The 24995-nt window shown below is 45.4% G+C and overlaps 1 protein-coding gene across 1 annotated transcript in view; it reads left to right on the top strand.

Annotated features, from left to right (window-relative positions):
• Positions 1-8956: 8956 nt before the first annotated feature.
• IL18R1 (interleukin 18 receptor 1) overlaps positions 8957-24995 on the top strand; it is a 38667-nt gene continuing 22628 nt past the window's right edge. The window contains exons 1-6 of the mRNA XM_074983264.1: positions 8957-9011; positions 9870-9872; positions 14309-14546; positions 19948-20125; positions 22741-22894; positions 24137-24202. Coding sequence (XP_074839365.1) covers positions 8957-9011; positions 9870-9872; positions 14309-14546; positions 19948-20125; positions 22741-22894; positions 24137-24202 — 694 coding nt within the window. The remainder of the gene's footprint in view (positions 9012-9869; positions 9873-14308; positions 14547-19947; positions 20126-22740; positions 22895-24136; positions 24203-24995) is intronic.

The following is a 24995-nucleotide window of genomic DNA, read 5'->3' as shown; positions in this document are numbered from 1 at the left end:
TGAAGGGTGTACCTCAACAGGACTTCAGGGATCAGCGTGTAACCAGCCACAGGTGGACTTGGGACCTCTGGAGCTTTGTGCAGAAGCCTCTACAGTTTGAGATAAAAGGCAGCTGCCTCTCAGATAAGGATGTAGAGGAGACTCGTTCTTTCTCTGTCTAAGTGGTCAAGGTGCCAATACATGGGAAAGTGAATCACACTTGGGTGTGTGAGTTACAGGTGCACTACGTAGGAGGCACTGGACTGGGTTATTCCGGCAGTCTAGCCTAAGAGTGTCTCTGGAAAGGTCCAGCAGTCAGAATATCCAAGGCAGTTATGACTCTGCAAGGTTCTAGGAGTGCCTGACTCCATTTCGTGTGGATCTCAGTTTGTTCAGGTCATGGATAAACTTCTGGCTCACTTTTTAGCCTATTTGCTGTGTGCAGACTGGCTCAGGGAGCTCAAGAAAAATGCCTGGAGGCTGGTAAGTATGAGGCTGTGGGAATGGGAATTTCTCTGCCCCCTCCAGGTCATTACTGGTCTCCCTTAACACTGTCTCCTTCATATTCATTAGGAATGGCACTCTAGAGCTGTCCCAGATGATTTTGTCTTCTGAACCTCCCCCTGACTTCCCGGCCCCATCTGGCTGGGCTCCCTCTGCTCCACCTTATCTGACTATCTGAGCTTTCTTTACATGCTTCCTTCCCCTTACTCTGTGCCCCACTACCTTCCTGATCACACAGCCCAGTCCCCATTCTTGAGCAACTCAACTCTGTCAGTCTCAAAAATGTCTATTTCTCTGGCTCATGCCGAGTCACTCTTTCATTCACCCTGATGTCATTTCTCACCATGTGTCTTTCAAAGGGGCATCTTGCCACCACTCACCTCTTAGTGGGTTTTCTGATGCAGGCCATGGCAGGTGGTAGGTGTTAGGTTTCATCGCTCCATGCCTACTTGATCAGGCTCCCCCAGGGAGACAAGCATTCAGCCATCTAGGTTGAAAACACCAAATAGGCACTCAGAGGATTTTCTTTCAGCTAGGGGATTGAAAGGTGACAGAGGCATCTGTGCAGATGTTCTGAGGAGTCAGGTCTGTCACTGTACCTAGGCATGAGCCCAGATCCTCTGGCCGTGTCATTGAGTTCTGGGAGTGCTTTGCAAATGTCAGTAGGTACTGATGGGAGGGGAAAGAGGTTTCACGGGGTCGTTGATGTGGCTCTGAAAATTTCTGTGGTGCTTAAGCAGTTGGCTTAGGCACTTAACTGCATTTTTAGGTGCCTAAATATCTTTATAAATCTGATTGTGTGCCTATCTGGTAAAGTATAACCAGTTAAACCAGTATAGTTATAGTGGTATGGTTATACTAATCTAACCCTCTGGGGGAAATTCTTATTCTGATATGTGGGTGGCTTTTTTTTAATTAGCACAAATCCCTTCCCAAATGACACAAGCTAAAACTGGCCGTCACATATTTGAACAAGTGTTCATATGGGGAGTTATGCTGGCATAACTATCTTAGTTTAATTTCATATCTTATACTTGTATAACATTCCTGGGTAGACAAGCCCCCAGAAAGTCACTCACACTGACGCACTTCTACAGTACAAAATTAAGTTGACCTCCATTACCAGCTGCAGCAGTTACTACATCATGGCTACGTCTATACTTGGGCAAAACTTTGAAATGGCCATGCTAATGGCCACATCAGAGAACACTAATGAGGCACTGAAATAATAGGAATAAGGGAATTTCGACGTTTGCAGGGTCCTTTCAAAAATGACCCCCATGTAGCCGAGCTGAACGTGAGCGAAACACGGCACTTTTGAAGTGCTGCACCTGGCAGCATCTCATGAGGTGCTGAATATTCATTTCAGTGCCTCATTAGCATTCTCCGATTTGGCCATGAGCATGGCCATTTCCAAGCTTTGCCCAAGTGCAGACATGGCCCATTTGTACACATCAACACCTTGCCCCTTGTATTGGTTGTGCATGTCCTCATTTGGAGTACTCGTACCAATGTGGACATCAGTGCACTGTGAGTATATATCCCGCTCTCCAACTTGCCACAGTGCAGCGCAGGCTGTGTTGCAAAGTTTTTGCAATGCCTGATTTTGTGGGGGGAGTGGCTGAAAAGTTGCCCAGGAGTGACTGCAAGCATGAGGTCAATTTCCCATAATACAATAAACCCTCTATTTAATGGACCCCTGATATAATGGACTTTGGAAATAACGGACACTGTCTGCCAGCCCCACCACCCACCCGCCAAATAAATGCCAGAGACTCACCAGAGCCACCGGAACTACTGGGGCTGCCGGGGCTGGAGGGGCCATAGCAGTGGTTGGAGCCATCAGCGCCAGAAGAGCCGGGGGGCAGGGGGGCTGTGGCAGGGCGCAGGAGCCATCAGTGTCAGAAGAGCTGGGGGGCGGGGGGGTTGTGGCAGGGCGCAGGAGCTCTCCTCCCCCAGCCCCACGTGCATGGAGCATGTCGGCGCCCAGCCACCACTGCCTACAATGGAATGGTGCTGAGTAGCAGCCATGGTGTCGGAGGCTGCTGCCCACTGTCAGGCTGGGGGCAACCATGTTCTATCTTCGCGTGGGTGGCTCGGAGTCAGGGGCTGGTAGAGTCGCAGCGCTGAGAGTTGCAGGAAGTGGAAGGAGCCAGGCCAGCATTCAGCTCCTCTTCTGGTAACTGGGAGAGGGAGATGGAGGTGTGATGGGAAGAATGGGGCAGGAGGGGTAAAGAAGGGGTGGGCAGAGGACAGGAGTGAGTGATGGGCTGGGAAGGTCAGTGCATCATCAAACAATATAACCATTCAGATAAAACAGATTTCTGGCATTAACGGACGCCCCTTCCCACCCATTAAGTCTGTTAAATCGAGGGTTTATTGTTGTGTTCTCTGCCCCATAATTTCATCTGCCTCCCATACAATATTGCCCTTCTTTTCAAAATCTGCACAAACCCATGCATCCCTCCCCACTTCTTGCTGACAGAACGGATCCTGCACAGCTTGACACTATTGCCATGAGTGTTTCAGTCACAGGGTGCAGGAGCCTCAAGTATTTGCAGAGCCCCAAGAGGAGCTGCAGGGAACACAGTGATTCCCTGGAGGCTAGGTTGTTGTTAGGACATAGAAAGGAATAGTTCAAAGTTGAGAGTGACATTCACGAAGCAGCTGGAGATGGAGCTGTTATTTTGAAGTAGCTGTGCTAGTGTCTACACAATGGAACTGCTATTTCAAAATAATTTCAAAATAGTGGTTGGCTTATTTTTAAATAGGTAAACCTCACTGCATGAGGAATAGCACGTATTTTGAAATAGGGGCTGTTTAGACAGGGAATAGCGTCTATTTCAAAATAAGCCACAGTGAGTCTAATGGCTCTGTTTTGAAATAGGCTCAATTGTGTGTCAACACAGTATTTTGAAATAGCTAAGTGCTATTTTAAAAGGTATTTTGTGTGTAGCAGCGTTATTTCCAAATAAACTATTCCAGAATAGCTCTTCTGGAATAGCTTATTCAAGAGTGTAGACATAGTCTAACAGTTTAAGTTCCTCTGGGTTGGCCTTCACTAGAAAATTAAGTTGGTTTTAACGACATTGATCAGGGATGTGACAGACCCATACCCCAGAGTGGCACAGTTAAGCTAAGCTAAGTCCCTATGTGGACTGCGCTAGGTTGACTGGTGAATTCTCCCATCAATCTAACCCTGCTGTGTGGGGAGGTGGATTACCAGTGCCAGGGGTCTACAATCTGCAGCTCCGGAGCTGCACATGGCTCTTTAAGGACTTCTTTGTGGCTCCTAACGCTGTAATTGCAAAGTTAAAAAAACCCCTCCTGATTATTTTCAATAAACGGTGAACATCTAAAAAGACCAACAATGAACAACTCATAACCAAATAGCAAACTGTATGTGATCACCAAGCCTTAGGTAACTCCCCCCTTAATATGTGCAGTGCGGTATGATACTGCATCAGTGTTTGATCCTGGTGCCAATGATGTCTTATTCACTCTCCAATAATTGACTTTTGTTACCGCATTTGAAAAAACGGCTGGTCTTGCTATTTTGGTTGCTGACCCCTGACCTATGCCCATGGCAGGACTCCTCCCCTCCCCTCCCCTCCCCAGAGGTAGCACCTACCCTGGAGCACTACGGCAGCACAGCCTATCCGTCAGGCGGTCCTGCTTGGCCTGGGCCTCGGTTTCCCCACCTGCACGTGGGACAAGAGCGCCGCTGTGCAAGGGAGGGGAGTTCACCGGCAGCGGCGCTGGGCTGGGAGCAGCCGCAGAGCCCCGGGCTCCGCACAGGAAAGCGCGCCTACGCTCGCCAGCCTCAATCGCAGGCCGGCGCATGTGCCTCGGGCGGCGACACAACCCGCTCCCGCCAGAGCCCGGTGTCTGTGCGGCTCCCGTGGCGCTCCGCGCTGCTGCCCTCGCTTCTCCTGCGCCGCCCGCCGCCTTGGCGGACCCGGTAAGAAGGGGCCGTGTGGGCGCGGGTGCGGGGCGGCGGGGAGGGGGGTAACTTTGCTGGCCAATGGGCAGGTGTCGCTCGGAAATACCCCCCCCTCCCACTGTTGCCCAGCGGGCTGCTGCTTCCCAACTCGCCTCAGCTGCCTCCGCGAGTCGGTAGCCCGGCGAGCCAGCCCGGGAAGGGGGAAGTCCCCGCGGCTCGGCCAGGCGAAGGAGCGGATCGCCCCGTTCCCCCGGGCCACCGATCTCAGGTGCACGGAGCTGTACGCGCTGCCTCGGGACCGATCCCAGACACTGTGACTCCCCTAGCTAAGCGCCAGGACGCAGGCTCTTATGGAGCAGCAGCCCGGTGGATCCCCCTCGCTCGCCCGCTCTCTCGGTTTCCTGATTGCTCATTCCCTGCTTTCTGAGGCACAGATTATTCATTTTTTGTCCTTTTCTACATTTCTCTGCCGTTTTCCTGATCATTTACCTAAGTACGTGCTACTTAACAGCTTGCATTGGGGCTGCCTCTGCTGATCCTTGGCACCACAGAAAAGTCACACAATCAAACTGACTCTCAGAGGGGATGGTTTAATCAGGCCAGTTAATCCCACCCAGTAAGGAATACTTATTCTCTTGAAGAACACCCTTGTCAAGGCAGCAGAAATAGTCCTTAACTCAGAAATTTGGATTGCAGGTTCCTTATTCACCAGTGCAGAAAGGTTAACATTCCCAACTGGAGAGTGTCCATCCAGCAGTGAATCCATGCTGGTAAATAGATCTAAACTCCCCTGCCTCACCTAGTTGGTGTTCCCCTCAAGTCAGCAGTTCCCTCAGAGCTACTGAGCAGGTTTCCCTCTTCAGTCATTAGAACTGTTTTGTTGGAGTACAGACTGACGCCGCTACCTTTCTGTGTCTGTAAAAAGTTATTGCTGTTGTGTCATTCATCCAGAAATATTGTTTTTCGTTTATATTTGAGTTGTACCTCAGAGCCCAAATCATAGACTGGAGTCCCACTGTGCCGGATGATGTACAAGCACAGAACAAAAAGACAGTCCATTCCTCAAAGACTTTATAATACAGATTGGGCCTCCCTGGGCTGGCACCCTCAAGACCTGGCCCTAGGTGGCGAGTTACGTGGGCTGGAGGAGTGCAAGCACCATGCATATTTCGGGCTGGAGGCTCAGCTCTAGCAGCGTTTGCAGCCAAGTCCCTCCTCTGTCTGAGGACGGCTGCTGCCAGTGTCCTGGGTGAGTGGAAAAGTGGTAAAAAAATTGTAGACAAGAGCAGTGCATGAGGCAGCAGGCTCACAGCTGGTGGTCCCATGTGCTGTACCTGTGAGTAAGAGGGAAAGAGAGTGGGACATGAACATCAGTCTTTGCTCTCTGCCTGGCATTGACAAAGGGGGTCCTGTGAGGCCAGAGGAGAGGAGGGAACTCACATCTGACCAGCTGCTGCCTGAGGGGGTTTCTTGAGTGAGTGTCTTGGGGACTCCTACCAGGTCTCCCATGCTTGGAAAGGAGCAGCCCCATCTCCCTTCCCGCCCCGTGTGAAGCTACAGTGAGGAGCAGATTGGGATGTCGGGGGCAGACCACAGGGGGCTGGGTTAGGACATGGGCACTCTGGCTTGGGGGATGCAGCAAAGAGGGGGATATGGCTATGGGGCTCAGATCCTGCAAGGAGGGGGCTGAGGTAGCACATGGGCAGCTGGGCCAGAAGGGTGCAGGGACTGGGGAGATGAGTGTTGGGGACAGAGCTGATTCTGTGCTTTTGTGAAAAGGACATTTAGGTAAGGCTAGAGAGTGGAACCTTGGAACAAGTAGCAGACTTTGGTATTGATCCATGGAAATATGTTTTGCCTCCTTTTATTATTACTGGAATATTTAAAAAGAAAATTCCTTTATTCTGTCCTCCTGAAGAAGAACCCAGTCTAGGTGGTTGGTAATAGTGTCTCCTAAATGTTGGAAAATTAACTTATTTGTATGGAAGTGGGAGCAGAGGGGCAGGCAGGAGGAAACTGACCGTACATAAGGGATCAGGGAGTGCCAGTGGAAAAGGGGGAGAACAGTTGAATCTATTAGTTTTATTTTACTTGTATTATTTTATTTTTAAAGTGTTATTTCAATGACCTGAGGGGTTACAGTTTTAATCAAAATGTTGTATAGATGGAAATTTCAGTGGCAAGCTTATGCTTAAATTGCAAAAAGTTTAGTTAATATACCCCCAAACAAACCTGAAAGCCAAATAGATTGCTTCTGTCAAAGCTGTTCACCGAGTCCTTTTATGGTATTCATTAGACATGTGGCAGACCTTCCTAAGGGAGAGGGACTAGCTAAAGTTGCTTTGCCTGGTTGTACAGCTATATAGTGCAGTATTTGGTCTTAGCTTTTTATTTTGATGAGTACACATAATGTTTACATTTGTAAAGTACCGTATTAGAACTGACGCTATTATTAGGTGCTGTGCTGATTACCTTGTGCTCTCACTGAAAATTCTTTACCCCAGACTTATTTACTGTGTTACGCATTGCTATGTATAAATGTCTATACACTCATCCCTCCTTTAACGAGTACCTTACTTATGAGTACTCACTAAAACGAGGGATGCACATACCTACCTTTTGTTCAGTAAATGAATGAAATTCTCTGATATATATGAGCAAGCCGCGGGGTCCCTGACTGAGGGGGCGGGGAGACCTGCAGCCCTGCAGCTGGAGCCTTCTCCCTCCCTTCTGTCAGACATGCAGCTGTCTGACAGCCCTGTGGCTGGGGGAAGAGAGGGAGAAGGCTCTTGGCCTGGTTCCTCCCCTGTGCTGGTGGGAACGTGAAACTGACCAGCCATGAGTTCATCAGTTTCCCAACCCTGCAAGCTATGGGGAGACTGGAACCAGCCTGCTTCTGGTTCCCAGCTCCTGTCACTCTGGGAGCCAGGAAACTGACCAGCCCTGGGGGTTCCTGGCTCCCCACCCCCTTGCAGGAAAATTTGAGTTATGCAGGGGTTGCAGGAACAACCCCAGGTAACTTGAGGATTTACTTTATTAGTCCCTACCCACTGCTCCGCAGACCTCACCCTTGGCCAGGTTTTAACCCCCTCAGTCCCAAACTACCCCCAGCCTCAGACCCGTCCCAGCAGCCCCAAACCACCCCCAGGGTTAGAGACCCCCAGACCAACCCACAGCCTTAGAGCCCCCTAGCAGCCACAAAGTGCCCTCAGCCTTAGACTCCCTCTGCAGCCTCAAACTGCCCCAGGTTTATGCACCACCCAGCAGCCCTAAACTTCCCCCAGTCCTAGATCTCCCCCCCCCCCGCATCCGTAAATGGCCCCAGCCTTAGATACTCCTCCCCCCACAGCCTTTTCACCAGGGTTGCTAGGCTGGGTGGCTCCCCCAGCAGGTAACAGTTGTTAAAACCAATTAACTCAAGTGTTAGGCTTTCAGTACCTAGATGTAAGGTAATTGGTATCCTTAGTGATAGAGATAGCTACTGGAGAGGGCTGTTACTCTATTAATAGATATCTGCCTGAAGCAGCAGTGTTAAGAAACTGCAAATGGCCTCTTGAACAGCCACATGCAGCTGGGAACTGCCTAGCTGGCGACCTTTAACAAATCTAATGGGACACATAGGTCGGGAATCCCTGCTCTACATACATATACTGTATCCTATTTCTGGTGCCAAACTATTCAAATACACTAGAAAAGTACCTGAACTCGGGTGGTTTATGTCAAGTTACAAGCCCTTGCAACTAACTGGGGACTTTTACATGTATTTTAATGGGAATTTAGTGTCGTTCTTACGAGTTTTCGCCTGCAAGCAAAAATTTGGCAGCCAATTGTGCTCATAGAGTGAGGGATGAGTGTACATGGTAAAAAGCAGTGTATAAATCATCTAAAATAATGCATGCTTCTATGTATGTGGCAAGTGAAATAAAATCAAATATGAAGAAAATTGAAGATTGGTGTGCTTCCTGGTTTGCCATCTTTTTTTGTATTTTTAGCTGTAACTACAGTTGAATCCAAACTATGGGCTTGATCTTAGGTTAATTGAAGACATTGGCAAATTTTCCATTTCCTTTAATGGTACAATCCTGCCAACACCATAGTCATGAGGGAAAGCCTAATGGCCAATAATTAAGATTTTCAGGATCAAGTCTTTAGTTTGAATATATTTATATCTAGAGTGAGTAACGTTCTAACGTACAGTACAGGTGTGAGGCAAAAAAGAAATGATAAAGCATATGAAATATAAATACTGTAAGGAAATACAATCGCCTGTCCAACTGGTATGAATCTTGCCAGTAAAACTCCTGGATTGTGACCGTATATGTTGAATTATTCTCTGATGATAAAGAAGAATAACTTATTTGGCCGGAAATCTCTTCTTCTCCAGATATTTGTTATATTACTCATGAACTTAGTTTTAGAAAAAATTGTTGCATGTTTGATGGATTACGTATATTTGATTTTCTATTGACACTGTCAGTTAAAATAAGAATATCTCCCTTTTTCCAGAGAAGAAAGAAGTAATTCAAGAAAATGGCTTTTGGAAGTCTGATTATATTTTTAATGTTCCTCAGCAGAGCTACAACCGGTAAGCATAAGTCAGCATCATTTTGACAGCAAGACCTGCCAAATTGGTGAATATTTGGTACACTGTTGTAGCAGGGTGAATGTTTTTGAATGTATAGCTTTTCTGAAAAATGCAGTTTTGGGTTGATGGACACTATTTGTGAATATGGGTCAAATCTGGCAAATTGTTTCGACCCACATATTTTTTATTGTCAGAGTTTTTAAATATTTTGTTTCAAAAATGTAAAAATGAAACGTTTCAACTTTTTTGAAACAACATTTCATTTAGAAATATAGATAAACAAAACAAACAAATAAGGGCAGTGGATATATGAAAACAAAATGAAATGCAGAAAAAGAAAGCTTTCTGTGTTTCAGTCAAACGGAGCATTTTGTTCAATCCAAAGAGAAATTTTGTTGGATTTTTTTTTTCATTTCAGCAACAAAAACTGAAGATTTGTCATTCTGGGTTTACTAGTTTGGCCACAGAATGGAAAAATCATTATTTGCTCAGTTCTTCCTCATAATGCAATGCTTTCTGCTCCTTCTCTCTGTTGCAATATTGGAATCCACAATAAATATCAGGAGTTGAGTAGGACAACGGATAGTTATTATTCTAATTAAGCTAGTAATGGGTCTGAACCAAATTCTGCACCAAAACATTTCCAAAGTTAGGTAAAGCTCAGATCTAGTTCCAGCTGGAATTCAGTTTATATTGTTCCATCTTTCATAGCAAAATTGGAAAAGGAAAAGAGATGGTCTCAGGCTATATCTATGCTAGACATATCAGCAGTCAACTGCTAAGCAATTTTAGCTAAGCCACTTGCGTAGTTAAAATTGACTTATCAGTGGTCAGCTGCTATGGCTGTCTACACAGAAGAAGGTAGACAGGAGCATTTCTCCTGTTGACCTTCGTTAATCCTCACTGCTTGCAAGGAGTTCCAGGGTTGACTTTGACCTCAGAAAGCGCCATTTCGCGCACATGTGAAACAAACCAATCGACTCCGAGTGGGTTGATCTTCTGCAGTAGTGTGGCTGTTGGCCTAAAGAACAGACTTAGCCACCCTCCCCTACGAAGGCTGCATCTACACTACAAACTTACTTTGAAATTAACTTCAAAGTAGCCTGCAGAGCATCTATACACACTTTTCCTTACTTCAAAGTTAACTTTGAGGTAAGGCAGGCTAATGTTGAAGTCACTGCTCCATTCCTGGGAATGAAGTAGTGCCCTATTTCAAAGTTTAACTTCAAAGTAGGATGTGTGTAGACATTCTGTATATAATACTTCAAAGTAAGCGGTCTGCCCAGGAGGTGGCCCCTACCTGGAGGATGGAGACAGTCTGGCCAGCCTTGGCAGGGCCCTATGGTTCCTGCCAGCTGCCTTAAAGGAAGACATTCCCTGGCAACCCCAGGAAGAAAGCTGACACTGTGCCACAAGCAGGGGCAGCATGAGCTCTCCCTTGGACTGCCCCTGCTTGAAGCACCAGCCATCCTCCGCACCCCCTGGCCACCATGGTATGATCCCCCTATCCTCCCAGGGACCTCAGACGAGGAGTCTGAGGCTTCGCAGTGCCTGGGCATGGGCCGTGCCAGGAGGGGACCCTCCTGGAGCAAGAGGGAGCTGAAGGAGCTCCTCGCTCTGCAGGGGAAGGAGGAGGTCCTTCGGCAAACTGGTGTCTGCCAGTGGAATGCTGAGGCCTTCTACTGGCTGGCCACCCAACTGCACTGGCAGCAGCATGCGGATAAAAGTGAAGAAACTGAGGCAGACCTACTGCAAAAGCCCACACTGCTGCCAGCTGGTCGGGGGCATGGCCTGTGCACTGCCCCCACTGTAGGAAGCTGCACAGGCTCCTGGGGCCAAGGGAGGCAGCTGCCCCAGAGCACCTCGTCAACACAGCTGGTCCCCCCCACCCCCCGTGGACATCAAGGAGAAGGTGGGCCCATCCGGCACCACCAGCCCCCCATGCGGAGACTGGCCCACTGAGACCAAGGGCAGTGACGAGGGCTCCAGCGATGGGACCCTCGTCATCACCTTCCCCTCCAGGATGCCCAGCTGAGCCTTGTCCAGCCGAGCCTTGCCTGAGACCCGCAAGATTGCAGCCGGTACGTACGGGGTGAGCGGGATGTCATAAGGGCTGGGGATGGGACCCCTCCCCAGAACATCCCTGCAGCCCACATGCCTGGTGCTGGGGAGAGGGGAAGGTAACATGGCCTGAGCCTCGCCAGGCTGGAATCTCTGGGCACCCAGGATCTCATGGGCCATCGGGCGGCACAGGAGCGGGGTAGAGGCCAGCAGAGTGGGGGCCATTGGGACCCAGCACTCATGGGCCATCCCCCTGTCTCCTTGTGTCTCCACAGGTCCATTGTCAGGAAGACACCACAGTCCACTGGAGTGGGCCACACCTGCTGGGGGCCAGGAGGCCATCCCATCGCCTCATCCTGCATCCCCCCATGGCCCAGGCTGGGCCTCCTGGCGACTATGCTGGAGAGACGAAGAGGCGGCTGCCAAATGGGTGGTTGTGCAGGAAATAACCAGGATGCTCTGGGAATGGCTGGTGATGGAGCGGGACATGTGGGTGTGGCTGGCTGGCAGCCTGGACACCTTGGCCCAGGCTTTGGCCACCCACCTTGCCCACCGTCCCGCTCCCTAGCCAGCCCGACTCGCAGCAGCCAGCTCCCCACTACAGCTGCCCCTCTGGCAGCCGCCCTCCTTGAAGGCGCCCACCGTGTGGCAGACCTGTCACCAGCTGCCCGCGTTGAGCTGGCTTGGTGGCTGCTGGATGGGGCACACACAATGGGCGCAGTTCCAGTGGCCCCCTCCGCACACCCTGTGGAGGTTGAGCCCAGGGCATCCCAATTCCAGCCCTACCTCCTCGTGGTCCTTGTCCTGTCACAGCCCTGCAGGGGGTCCTGGATCCAGTAGGGGCAGCTGCAGCTGCTGCAGCTCCCAGCTCCCCATGCACCTTGGCAACAGACCCTTCTCCCATCCTAGTCCCCCTCCCCATTCAGGCCCCCCGCCCCCTGTCTGTGGACGCTTCTCCCTGTGTGCTGTAAATAGTTTAACATGTAGCTCTGTTTTGTTGTCTCAAATACATTTGTTGCCCAAAATAAAGTTTATTGTTCCCACCCTAACCCTGTGTCCCTGGTGCATGGTGGGAGAGTGGTGAGAGAGGGAGCAGGAGGGGGTGTGTTTTGTGTGGGAGCATGAGGGGTGGGGGAGTGGGCGGCCTGTGGTGTGGGGTGTGGCTTGGAGGGTCAGGGCAGGCCCTGCATGAAGGCCTGGCACAAGGCCTCCCGGACCCTGACCCCATCCCTTTGGGCCTCGTGGCACAGGGCAGTGGGCAGCTGTTCATAGCCGGCCCCCTGGGTCCATGGCCCAGCCCTGGATAAAGAGGTCCTGCCAACCCTCCCCAAGATTGTGGGGGGCACAGCAGACGGCAATCACTGACGGAATTGCCAGCCTGGTGAGGAGGCTGCGAAACCTCCCCTTCAGCCTCCCAAATGCCCGCTCAACTATGCCCCTGGCATGGTTGACTGTTGAAGGTGTCCTGGGCTGACGTGGTGCATCTGGTATAGGGCTGCATGAGCCATAGGCACAGTGAGTATGTGGCATCGGCCATGATGCAGGCCCAGGGTGAGTCCGTGGTGGGGGCTGGTCTTACGTTGATCAGCACCGCTCTGACGGTGGCCTTGCTGACTCCAAATTGGTGGCCGACAGACTGGTGACTGTAGGAGGTGGCCAGCCTCCATAGCGCGATGGCCACCCTCTTCTGCATTGGGAGCACTGGCCGCCTCCACGTGTCCCAGTGCTGAGGACTGCAGCGAGCCATTGGCAGATGTCCTCGAATATCTGCCATGTCATGCGAAAGTTCCTCAGCCACTGCTCATCGCCCCAGTCCTCCAGCACCAGCCAGTCCCACCACTTGCTGCTGGTGGCAAAGGCCCACCAGCGCCAGATCTGTGAGGCCCGGGAGAGGGGCAGCATGGCTGTGGCCAGGGCTGGCAGGCTGGGTCCTGTGTGGGTGACCTGGCTGCGCTGCTGGAACAGCAGTGCGACCAGGCTGGCCAGGGTGGAGAGGACATCATTTTTGGTGCGGTTGTGAGTGGGCATGTTGGTCAGCTTTTCTCCCCAGCACGTGCTCTTCTGCTGTGTGCAGCTTGGCAGCCTTGAGCACGTGCGGGGTGGAGGTGTTGGGAGGGGCCCTTTAAGGGGTCGGCTGGCTGCAAGCCCAGAAAGGGCTTTTCGGCCTTGCAGCTCCTGCCTGCATCATTTCCTGGCCCCTGACTTCGAAGTAGGGGCTATTGTGGGTAGATGTTTTACTTCAGAGTAGTTGGGAGACTACTCTGAAGTAAGTCAGGGTGCTTTTTGTGTGTAGGTGCTGCACTTCAAAGTTGCTTACTTCGAAGTTATTTTGTAGTGTAGACATAGTCTAAAATTAGTAGCTTAGGTCCAGATCCAAAGTCATTGCAGTCAGCAGAAAAATTCACTTTGATTAAAAGGAGTTTAGATTAGGGCCTTATTCTGTAAGTAGCACCTCTGAAATCAAGCAGTAAGGTACTACCCCACCTGAATAAGGATAGCAGAATTTGGCTGTGACAGGTAGCTGGGGACCAACAGCTGAGCCAGCACTCTGATCACTTAAACACCAATTAAGTCCCCCCCAACCCTCCTGCTGGGCTTGACTGTGCCTAGTTGGCAGATTAGAATGGGCTGAGGAGGACTTAACAGATAATTAGTCCGTTAACAGACTAAAAAGAGAATAGAAGAAGGAAAATGCTGTGGAGGGGCAAGTTAGTGGATGTAGAGCAGATGGATCAAGCTCTTCCCTGTCCTGGGCAGAGGAGAAACTGATGCTCTTAATGATGTGATCAGTAAAGACCGGGGGTAGGGTGAGGGTGGGGAAGAACCACAAAAATAAACAATGGGGTCGTGTTTAACAATAGAAAATTTCTGAACAGTCCGAGTGGAAAACGAGAGAAGGAAATTGCCTAATCACATAGGCCTTAGAGACGTGCCCTGACATGCACAGGAAAAACTCCCATTTCATACTTTCCTCAAGTCACGAAGAGTTTTGCCTGAGTAAAGACAGAATAAAATTTGAAAACTGGGTTCTCAGGTTGAGATAAATATTGATTCCCTGACATGGCTACACTCTGCACTAGCTACTGGATTTTTTGTGAAAGAAAATCTGTTTAAAAGAAACTGGATAGTTAGCCCACCAGACCTGGCTAGTGTCACTAGACTCAGTCCAATCTCATTATCTGAATGTGGTGTTTTGCTACCTAACCATTCTTTTTTTTTTTTTTTTTTTAATGAAGAACTGTGCCCCTTGCATCGCTCGATTGATGTACTCGAAGGAGAATATTTTTTTCTTTGCTTGCCTGGTTCAATACAAAATATTCTCCACAATACAACATACACAGTGACCTGGTTCAAAGAAAGTGAAAGAAAGATGAATTTGATCCAGAAAACACACAGACTGGTTATAAGTGAAAGATATTTGGAGTTTTGGCCAGTTGAACTTGGCGACCTGGGGAATTATGCTTACAGACTCAGGTGGGTATAAGCCTAGTGGATAAGGTAGAGTCTTTGCAATTGTATAAAAATAGGATTTGATCCTCCACTACCCTAACCTCATATAGTCATTGGCACCCATGCACAGGAAATGCGGAAAGTAACATTTACCCAAGTGACATCCATGTGCCCAGCCGTAAAAAACTATGCAGAATGCAAGGCGGTGCAGAGTTGAGCTTATAAAATTGAAAATTAATTATAAGTGACTGAACCTCTTTAAGTTTAAGCAAAACTTTTGTTAAAGGAGAGGAGTGTTTTTTCTGTTCCTTCCAGACACTGCATGTTACCTATGCTTAGAAACTGATGAATAATGTACTTCTTGTATCTGATATGGAAGAGCCTAATTTGCATTAAGTAACCATCTGTGGATGTTCCCATTGAAATCAAGGGCACTAATTGTACGTTAAGGCAATATGCAAGATGAGTAACAATGGCATAATTATGTTCTGGTTTCTATACAGAATTTCACGTAATTGGACCAGTACAAATGCAAATGTAATGGTTATATTTTTACTTCTTTCTGAGTATGCTCTTTCACCTGAGAATTGCTTTTATCAAGCAGTGAGTCAAGTGGAGCTGTAACACTCTTAGTTGTGATTATTATTCAGTAGGGCAGGAAGATAGTGTAGTTTAATAATGGCTCAAGCAAGTTTGGAAAAGGTGAGGATGTTTCTGTTACAACTGACTTTAACTGAAACTAACAGTACCTTTCAAATGAAAGGGTAGAATAATTCCCTTTAAACAGTGTATTACGTAGTTCATGGATTGTAGTTCTATTCCTGGAAAATTGTAAGAGTCATTTCTTTTTTATAAAATATGCCATAGATATACGATTGCAAATGCATAGTAATAAAAATACAAAACTAAATTCTCTAGTATTAAAAAGAGCTGGTATTTGGTGAACTATAACTTTCTGTTGCTAAATTAGGTCTAATATAAAGCCTCCATTATTTTTGAAATATTAAAAAAAATTAAAATATTATTTTTTGTTTTAAATTAAATTTATTTTATTTAAAGATGAACTTAAAAATTCAGAAAGGACGGTCAGCATTTTTGATAACATTATGAAAATTCATTAAAACGTTGGTTAAATGTATTGACAGTTTTCATGAAAAATATTGATGCCAACAATTTTTTTCAAGGAAGTTCAGTTTGAAATTTGCAGACAGTCTGTTGAATAAATGCACTAAAAGAAATATGTGAAACTGATTAAATTCAGGTTTTTTTTAATGCCAGTATTTGCTGGTATGGAGCTCAGTACTGGCACCTCTGAAGCTCCTTCTGTGAGGTTGGCTGTGGAGGGAGGTGCGGGAAGCCGGCTGACTACAGCTCCTCCTTTTTTTTTTTTTTTTTTTTTTTTAACCTAAAAAAACACTGATTAAAATTATTTGTTTACGTTATATTCTATCCTCACCTCTTTTGACTCTGTTGAAAAATAGAAGTTCATTAGATAAAGGAGAAGTTCACCAGTGAAACATTTTCATAATAAATCACTGTGTTATGAGGGGAAAAAAAAACAACGATCACAGAATCAAACAAACCAAGAACCTCGTTCAACAAATAAACCCAATGAGTGCAGATTTGTTTATTGAGTCAATTTACCACTTTATCCTAGAACTGACCACAGTTAGCACCATTTCCTGTCATGAAGGTTCCCGGTACATTTGACACATGGAATTGATTGGCAAAGATTGTCACACATCTGTGTTGTTTATATGGTTTTGCACAGCACATACTTTAATTTCCTTTGGTTACTAGAAATCAGGTCACATAAGCTCTTCGTATGAGTGAGTCACTTTGTGACTAGGTGATAGGTAAGTAACTGAAAAAGATGAGAGGTGGAAGTCAGTGAAAAGCAAATGACATGCTTCAAGGATCTGATCCTGCAAACACTTTTATGCATGTCAAAACAAAAAGCAGTCAAGTAGCACTTTAAAGACTAGCAAAATAGTTTATTAGGTGAGCTTTCGTGGGACAGATCTGCTAATTTTATGCATGTGTTTCGCTTTTGCATTTAGGGCCCTGTTGAAGTCAATGCGACTACTCACATGCTTCAAGGTGGACACATGCTTAAGTGTTTTGGGAGCAGAATACTCAGTTGTAAAGTGGTCCTACTAAATCAAAATCTGAATTAGTGATATGACTGAGGGATGATTAGTAATCTAATTTGTGTTCTGAATTTTTTTATTAAATCTTATTTGCTACTTCATACATTTTCAATCTCCAAAGTGCTTTAAGGCAGGCTACATATTTTGAGTTTTAGCCAGATAGTGATTTTGTAAAACCATCATCGGTACAAAATACAACCAGAGAATTAGAGTGAAAGTCAAGACAGATAAAGCCTCATTTAGTGTAAGAAGCAAAGATATTTCTTAGTGTATGTTGATTAAAATCTTGTATTTACTAGATTGTATTGGAGATGCTATAAGTCATATTGATACTGAATGTAGCATCATCTTCCATAGAGCTGCATATGTTTATATCAGGTCTGAATTTGGCCCAACATCTTCACTGTGTTGTATGGCTAGCCATGAAGTCATTTCACAAAATGTGTCTCTATATGGAGAGCCTCTCTGATACTAAGGGACTGTCTGCTAATGGGAGGAAATATGGCCGTGAGCTTGAGTGCTCTGCCGGGACCCAAAAATGTGGGTTCAATTGCACATTCTACCACAGGGCTTCTGTGTGATTTTGGGCAAGTCAGTTGGCCCACCTCTATTCCCCATCTGCAAAATCTAGCTAATTAGATTCCTCTGACTGTCTAGACAATGAACTTCACAGGGGTGTTGTAGGGATAAATCCATAATTAATTCTAAGGTGCTACTCAGACAAAGTTTAGCATTCAACACTGAAGTTATATATAAAATAAAAGATGTTTAACATTAACATCATGGTGAGGATCATATAGGTGACTGATAATGCTAAAAACATATTTGAGACACTAGAGTATTTTACCTATGAGTACTCGCTAAAATGAGGGACACACATATCTACCTTTGTTCACCAGATGAGTTGAACTCAACCCCGCTAATATGAGCCTTCCCCCCCAACAGACCCAACCCGCCTCAGCCTGAACCCCTCACCAGCCCCACAGACCCAACCCGCAGCAGCCTGACCCCGCCCCCTGCCAGGTCCATGGCCCCAACGCACTGCAGCCTGATCCCACCCCCACCCCCGCCGTCCCACAGACCCAACCCACCTCAGCCTGAACCCCCACCAACCCTGCACATCCAACCTGCCACAGCCTGAATGCCCCCCGCTGGCTCCGCAGACGCAACCCACAGTAGCCTTAACGCCCCGCCCTCCCCGTGGACCCAACCTACTGCAGCCTTAACCCACCACCCACCCAACAGACCCAACCCGCCACCAGGTTTTAACCCTCCCTCCTGCTCATGTCCCCAGACTGCCCCCAGCCTTTAACCCTCCCCAACACCACCCCCAACCCAAGGTTCACTTACCTTTCAAAAGCAGCACCACCTGCTGCCTCTCCTTCACCGAATTATGAGCACTTGGAACAAATCAGAGACTTTTACATGTATTTTAATGGTAACAGAGAGGTAGCTGTGCTAGTCTGTACTCCAGCAAAACAAAGCAGCAGAAATGTAGCGCTTTAAAGACTAACAACAAAAATTTTCAATAAAAAGCTGATAAATCAAGTAGGATTAAAGGTCCCTGTGCCTCCCCAGCTTCCCCCAGTCTGTGAGTGACTCCTAGCCCCTGAGTATGACTCCCCTAGCCCCCTGCAGCCCCTGAGTGTGACTCCCCACCCGCCTTCAGCCCCTGAGTGACTCCTAGCCTCTGAGTGTGACTTCTCTAGCCCCCTCTAGACCTCTCCAGCCCCGAGTGTGACTCCTCTAGCCCCCTGCAGCCCCTGAGTGACTCCTCTAGCTTCCTCCAGCCCCTGAGTGTGACTCCCCTAATCCCTGATTGTGTGGTTTAAGGTGAGGGGGAGCAGTTTGGGGATGGGTGTCTTTCCACCAGCACAACTCTGATTAACTACAGTAAATGTAGCTTTATTTTATGAATATATTTCCCCTTTTCTATGAAAAAACTATTATGAATATATAAACATGAGGGGACACAATTTTATATGCTTGCCTCAGGAGCAAAATTACCTAGTTACGGCACTGCTTTCCTTCTTCCCCTGCCCCTCCCCCCATTGTTGAATTGACTTGGGTCGCCAAGTCATCCTGAATTGTCAAAACGGGTCACTGTCTGGACAAGGTTGGGAACCCGCTGGTCTAAACGTACCCTCAGTAGCATTTGACTTTCCCCAGCACATTAATTTCTCCAAGACTCCTCCAGCTCCCTTTGATCCACACAAAGAAAGTATTTAAATACTGGACCAAGTAATTTACTTCATGTTTGGTGTACTAAGTAGCCATGAAACAGTGTCCTTGCTCAGTAATAGTGTGTGCTTCTCCATGATTTTCACAAATACACTGATAGCTGAGAGTACAAAAACAAAGCAAAAATAATGTGACCACATAAGCAACAGCACACTGAGCTTGCCGAGTTTGTTCATAAACATTCACAAACAATTTTTAAATTACTATCACTACATCATACCTCAGTGAATTAGATGAATAAGGGTGTAAACCCACTAAATGGTCATTTTAAGCTAGTCGATTGTCATTAAGCTATTTGGTTTGTATCATCGTCATCATCACCATCAATAACTGTGGGCTCAATGCCCATTGGTGTCTGATGTCTCTCTCACTATTTCCTTTCATCTTTCCCTGTCCAGTGCAGAGTGGCTTAGGTTCTGTAGACTAGCTCTGCACCAATCTACTCTATCATCAATCCATTCTCTGTGGGGTCTGCCTCTCTGATTCAAACTGTCCATTCCGTTAATAGCATATGTGTTAGCTGTAGTTTTCTTTCAGTAGCCAACTTATCACACAACCCCCATTGCTTGATTGGTATCGCGGACCTTGTTTATCCGGGCGAGGTCCGAGCTGGCATCTTTTATCATTTAAGTTGCACTGGCATCAGATTTCATTCGGATTGTTGTTTGATGGTCAGCACATCGACACTCATCTGGCCGACCCTCCTCCTTCATCCAGGCTTGGGACTGTCATGGAGCTCGTAGATGCTTCACCATGTATAGATATATTATTATGAATAATAATGAAACTGGTTTGATGATTCTGTTTTGATATGCTTGTTGTCTGTTACTTAATCTGGAGCTTTCCTGAAAACATTATCTGGTTTACATGGGGAAGTAGTGAAAAGGCAGTAAAAGAAAATGGGTCAATATAGCTGTTTTTCCTAAGGATTATATTTTAGCTTTTTTTTAATTTTCTTGTCTAATCTGGAAACCTACGTGACTTAAAATACTCAAAATTGGGATTTTTTTTTTGTTTTTGTTTTTTTTTCATAGCAATGGAGCATATAATGTCACATCACAAAAGTGGTCTCTGAATGTCCTCAAAAGAAGTAAAGACCATTGTTTTAACACAAATCATTTATCCAGGCAAATTGAAGATGCTGGAAGAAGTTTTATATTGAAATGCAGTGCTGTTCCCCACCTTAAAAACGTCACCATAAAGTGGTACAAGGTAATTAACAAAAAACAACATCACCCAAATTATAGTTTAAAAGAAAAAAAAAAATGTGAGACCATAAGAAAGGTAGATTACAAATGTACGGATGTCTGAAAGTATCTCTGCAATCCTGTAACATTTTTTAATTCTGATAAGTAACACAGTTCTTACTTCAGACACACAAAAGAAAATCCATTTGTCTGCTTGGGAATGGTGAAAGATTTGATGCTTGAACATAGCAGATAAATTACGTAGCCTTAACTCTCTTTAGTACATTAGGAATCTGATGTTAAACAGAGTGCAAAGGGTCTTACCTCAGAGGCTAATATGGTAGTTGACAGCTCGGAAGTTTTGGTGTTTCAGATTATTTAGAATTAAGAGGTGTAAAATAAATTCCATTATTTAAAGTGAACCATAAATCTCTTCCATATTACAAATACCATCGAATCAGGGGCTTGATTACAACACAGTTGCGGTCGTAGTGAACTGTATTCTATAACTGAGCTAAAGGTTTGGGCATAATGCATTCATCCTTTTGTTGCTTCACCATGGCTACGTCTACACTAGCCCCAAACTTCGAAATGGCCACGCAAATGGCCATTTCGCAGTTTGCTAATGAAGTGCTGAAATGCATATTCATTAGCATGCGGGCGGCAGCGGCACTTCGAAATTGATGCGCCTCGCCGCCGCGCGTCTCATCCCCACGGGGCTCCTTTTCGAAAGGACCCCGCCTACTTCGAAGTCCCCGTATTCCCATGAGCTGTTGTGACAGTGAGTCCAACAGGATATGAAAACATAGTGTGAAAAAGCATTTCTTATTATCGGTTTTATATGTGCTGCCGTCATCATTCATTGAATGTCCCTTTCTTCTTGTATAATGAGAGAGGCTGAATAGCAGTGCCTTATTTATCTACTTTGTACTATTCATTGGTAAAGCACTAGTTTGAGGTCTAGTTTGAGAATAGAGTTCTACCAAACAATTTTTTTTTGTGAAATTCCTTACAATTTAAAATATAAACGGTTAACAATTTTGAAAGTAATGACAAAGAGATTGTTCTGAACCCGGTAAATAATTCTGAAATGTTGATTTCCCCTTACCTTCCCCCCTGCTTTTTTGATGTGTTGTATTTCCATATGAACGTAAGTCATTAATCTTTGAACAAATTCAAACTGAGGCATAAGAGAGACATGCACATGGCATGCTAGATCAGAGGTTCTCAAATTGTGGTCCATGGAATATCAGTACTCCACAAGCTCCATTCAGATGGTTTAAGGATAGTTCCCTCTATGGTTTGAACATGGGCAGGCACACATGAGAGAATGAAGGCCTTCCCACCTAATTACTGGCTTACCAGTGTGGTGCCCGGCCCCTGGATCCTCACATCTAAAGTGTGTCACTTAGAACTTACCCCTAAGGTGAGGTGGTGACCTTGTGGGGAGAAAATAGGTGGTAGGTGGAGGGGCCAATGGTATGTGGTGGGAGACATAGGAGGTAAGGGGGCAATGGGTTAAGAAGAAGGGTGGGGAGAATTTGGGATATGCAGGGCTGCAGCAGCTAGAGAAAAAGGTGACTTTTCTCAGTACCAGGGCCGTGACTGCTGGAGAGAGACAGCCCTGCTTCCCAGTCTCAGCAATGTGGTTGCTATTGGGGGCAGGAGGAGCGTCCCCGACGGATATTAAAATATTAGTTGTGTGCTTTTTTGTAAAACAAAAACCTTTAATTATTTTAAGGCATTTTTTTAATGTAGCACTTTTATCCAAAGTGCTTTACAGTGGTTAGCTAACAATACGGACTACATTTGGAAAGTTCATAAAGTGGTCCATCGAGACCCTCAGCAAATTTCAAGTGGTCTACAGGAAAATAAATTGTGAACCACTGCACAATCTCTTTTCCCAAAGGACTGGCTGAGCTTGTGGAACATAGGCAAAGATTTGAAAAATGACTGCTTATAGTTCAGTTTCTGTATATATATATATATATGTATTTATTTAGGGTAAATGGCCTGATTTTCAAAAGTACTGAACAGCCATAAGGCAAGGTGGGGGCAGAAACAGCTGTTATTTTGAAATAACTTCGTGTCTACACAAAGCACCCGCTATTTCAGAATAATTTTGAAATAGCCGTTGTCTTATTTCGAAATAGGTGGACCTCAGTTCTTGAGCAATAGCACGTATTTCAAAATGGCTATTTGGAAATAGGTCCTATTCGCTGTCTACACAGCCCTTATTTCGAAATAAGCAGTGGTGTGCCTAATGGCTCTATTTCAAAATTAGCTCTACTGTTTGTAGTTGCACTATTTCAAAATAGCTGAGGGCTATTTTGAAAGGTATTTTGTGTGTAGCAGCATTATTTCAAAATAACGCTGCTCTGTAGACATAGCCTATGTTTTTAGCTTAGCTTACACCATTTCTAATTTGTGTGTTTATGTTGCCATTTGGATGTCCAAAGGTGGTTTTTGGGTACCCAGGTTTGCAAATTTATCAGCTTCTTTTAGGCATTTCTGAGAATCTCCCCACCAAAAGATTTCATTTTGAAGTGTATTTAAATAAATACAATATTTATGTTCTCCTTTGAAGCTTCAGAATGTATCCTTACCATTAAAAATATTTAATTTTTTTTATTGAAACAGAACTGTTTCATCTATGATAATGCAAACAAGGAGGAACTGATTTTTTTGAATTTAAACATTGAAGACTCTGGGAATTACACATGTGTGGTTTCACTTAATCATGCAGGAAGGACATTCAACACCACAAGTACAACAGAGCTGATGGTGAAAAGTGGTAAGATTTTTTTTCTGAGGAGTCTGAAGACTATACAAAATGACATGATTAACAGCCACTGCCCATGCATAGTCCCTTGTCTCAGGCTTTGTGAAGAGGAAAGGATGTAGGTCACTATCTCGAACTGTAGATATCATTAAGCCACATAGTTAATTGCATATTGTGATCAGTTCAAATCAGAGGATGTTGTTCAGTCTAATTATTGAACATGTAGCATCTATCAGTCTAAGCATGCTGCCTATTTTAGAATTCAACAGAAAAATTCTGCAGTAGTAGGCTGTTTCTACACTGCAGAAATATCTTCAAAGTTGCTTACGTCGAGGTACAACTTTGAAGTAAGCAACTTCAAAGCAGAGCGTCTACACACACTCTACTTTGAAGTTAAACTTCGAAGAGGGCAGTACTGCATTCCCGGGAATAGAGTAAAGACTTCGAAGTTGGGCTCCCTTTGAAGTTAACTTTGAAGTAAGGGAAAATGTGCATAGACTCTCTGCTGGCTACTTCGATGTAGTGCCTAACTTCGACGTTAACTTCAAAGTTAGGTCCTAGTATAGACGAACCGTAATACTGTGGAATAGGGAAGGAACTCTTTCAAATGAAGCAAAATCCTCTGAAATATGCATTAGGTCAGAAAAGAGTGAGCTTGAAAAAGTTCCAATCTATTGCAGTTCTTGTTCTGTGCTCTGCAGCACACATAGCACTATACTTCTCTTTCCCAGGGAGAGCAAAACTCTTTGACTTTGCACTTGGACTTACTTCAAAGGGAAGCTTCTTAATAATTTAAAACACAAAAAGACAGAAGTAGAAAAAAATCTCCTGGTTTTATTTAGTCTTATGTGAGCGTTCTGATTTTCCCCTACCTTTCTTCCTAATGGACCCCTTCAGTGCTGTTAAATTCAGCCACAGTAATTAATTCAAAGAGTTCAGAAGTGATATTGGAGTCAAATCGCTAAAGCTTTGTATACTGAACTCTATAGGAGTTCATGGCAAAAAATTCAACATAACCTACCATTTTGTTGTTTTAAACTACTTGGTAATGCCAGAGCATCAGTCTACTGCTATAGTCATCCTGTTGTTACTCAGATGATGTTGTGCTGATGATTTATAAATGTTCACATTGGTAGTAGGCTGAAATCTTGGTGATATGCTTAAGCATGGGTTTTTGGAAAAGAGCCAAAGTATCATTTTAAAGAGGTGGGATAATAGAAAATAGTATTTTAAAATTTTGCTTTCTTCCTTCAGGTACAGCTGAAGTTGTTAAACTGGAGATAATTGGACCTGAAAATGCTTCTGTTGAAACACAAATAGGTATCTATATGAGGAATCTTTGTGGATGTATATTGTTTTGTTCTGCTCTCTATATAGTGTTTATTCTGACTGAGTTGAGTGAAACTTAGAATTGTTTGCAAGTTCTCTTTGGTGAGGTCCATAGACCTATTTGGTCAAGTATTGATACATGGCTTCCCTTCCGATGAGTCATCATTGGTAGTAAATGGCCTAAACATTTACTGAGATCAGCTACCCTGTTCAAGAGTAAGCGAAGTTGCTCACTATGGCCAGCAAAAGAAAGTTCTAGTTGTGTTTAATCAACTTCCCTTCTCCTGGAAGCTCTGCTGGATGGCTGACATAAGAGGGGTAAATTGTCAACAGAACAGTAATACAGAGCAACCCATTTAACATGTGCTTCACAGTGTCATTGTGTACAAAGTCACGGGAAGTAACAATGTTGGCAAACCAGTCAATGAAGACAGTTTGGCAGACCTGTCGGAACCGCAAAAGAACTACTACTATGCATATTTGTGCCAAGAAACGTAGTAAAGCCAAAACTCTGGCTCCTCCAGTGGTTAGGAACAGTGCATTAATTACTTGTGTGGACACATATGTTGTATGAAGTCAACCAGGTTAGTTTATTTTAAAACGTGTTAGAGCTACACTGTAGGTGAGCTGTAGTTATGCTTTTCAATCCCTACAAACAGTGATTCAGTGTAGCTGAGTTGGACAGATTTTCATATGGATCCTAAAATGAGGATTCTAAAAACAATTACACTTGCACTGTGTGTTGTGACAATGCTCAATGTAGGTTGTCTTCTATAGCCATTTA

This window comes from Carettochelys insculpta, chromosome 1, assembly GCF_033958435.1.
Source record: "Carettochelys insculpta isolate YL-2023 chromosome 1, ASM3395843v1, whole genome shotgun sequence".
In the NCBI taxonomy this organism is placed as follows: domain Eukaryota; kingdom Metazoa; phylum Chordata; order Testudines; family Carettochelyidae; genus Carettochelys; species Carettochelys insculpta.
Note: the sequence above shows the minus strand (reverse complement) of the source record. Positions and strands in the feature narration are given on the sequence as shown.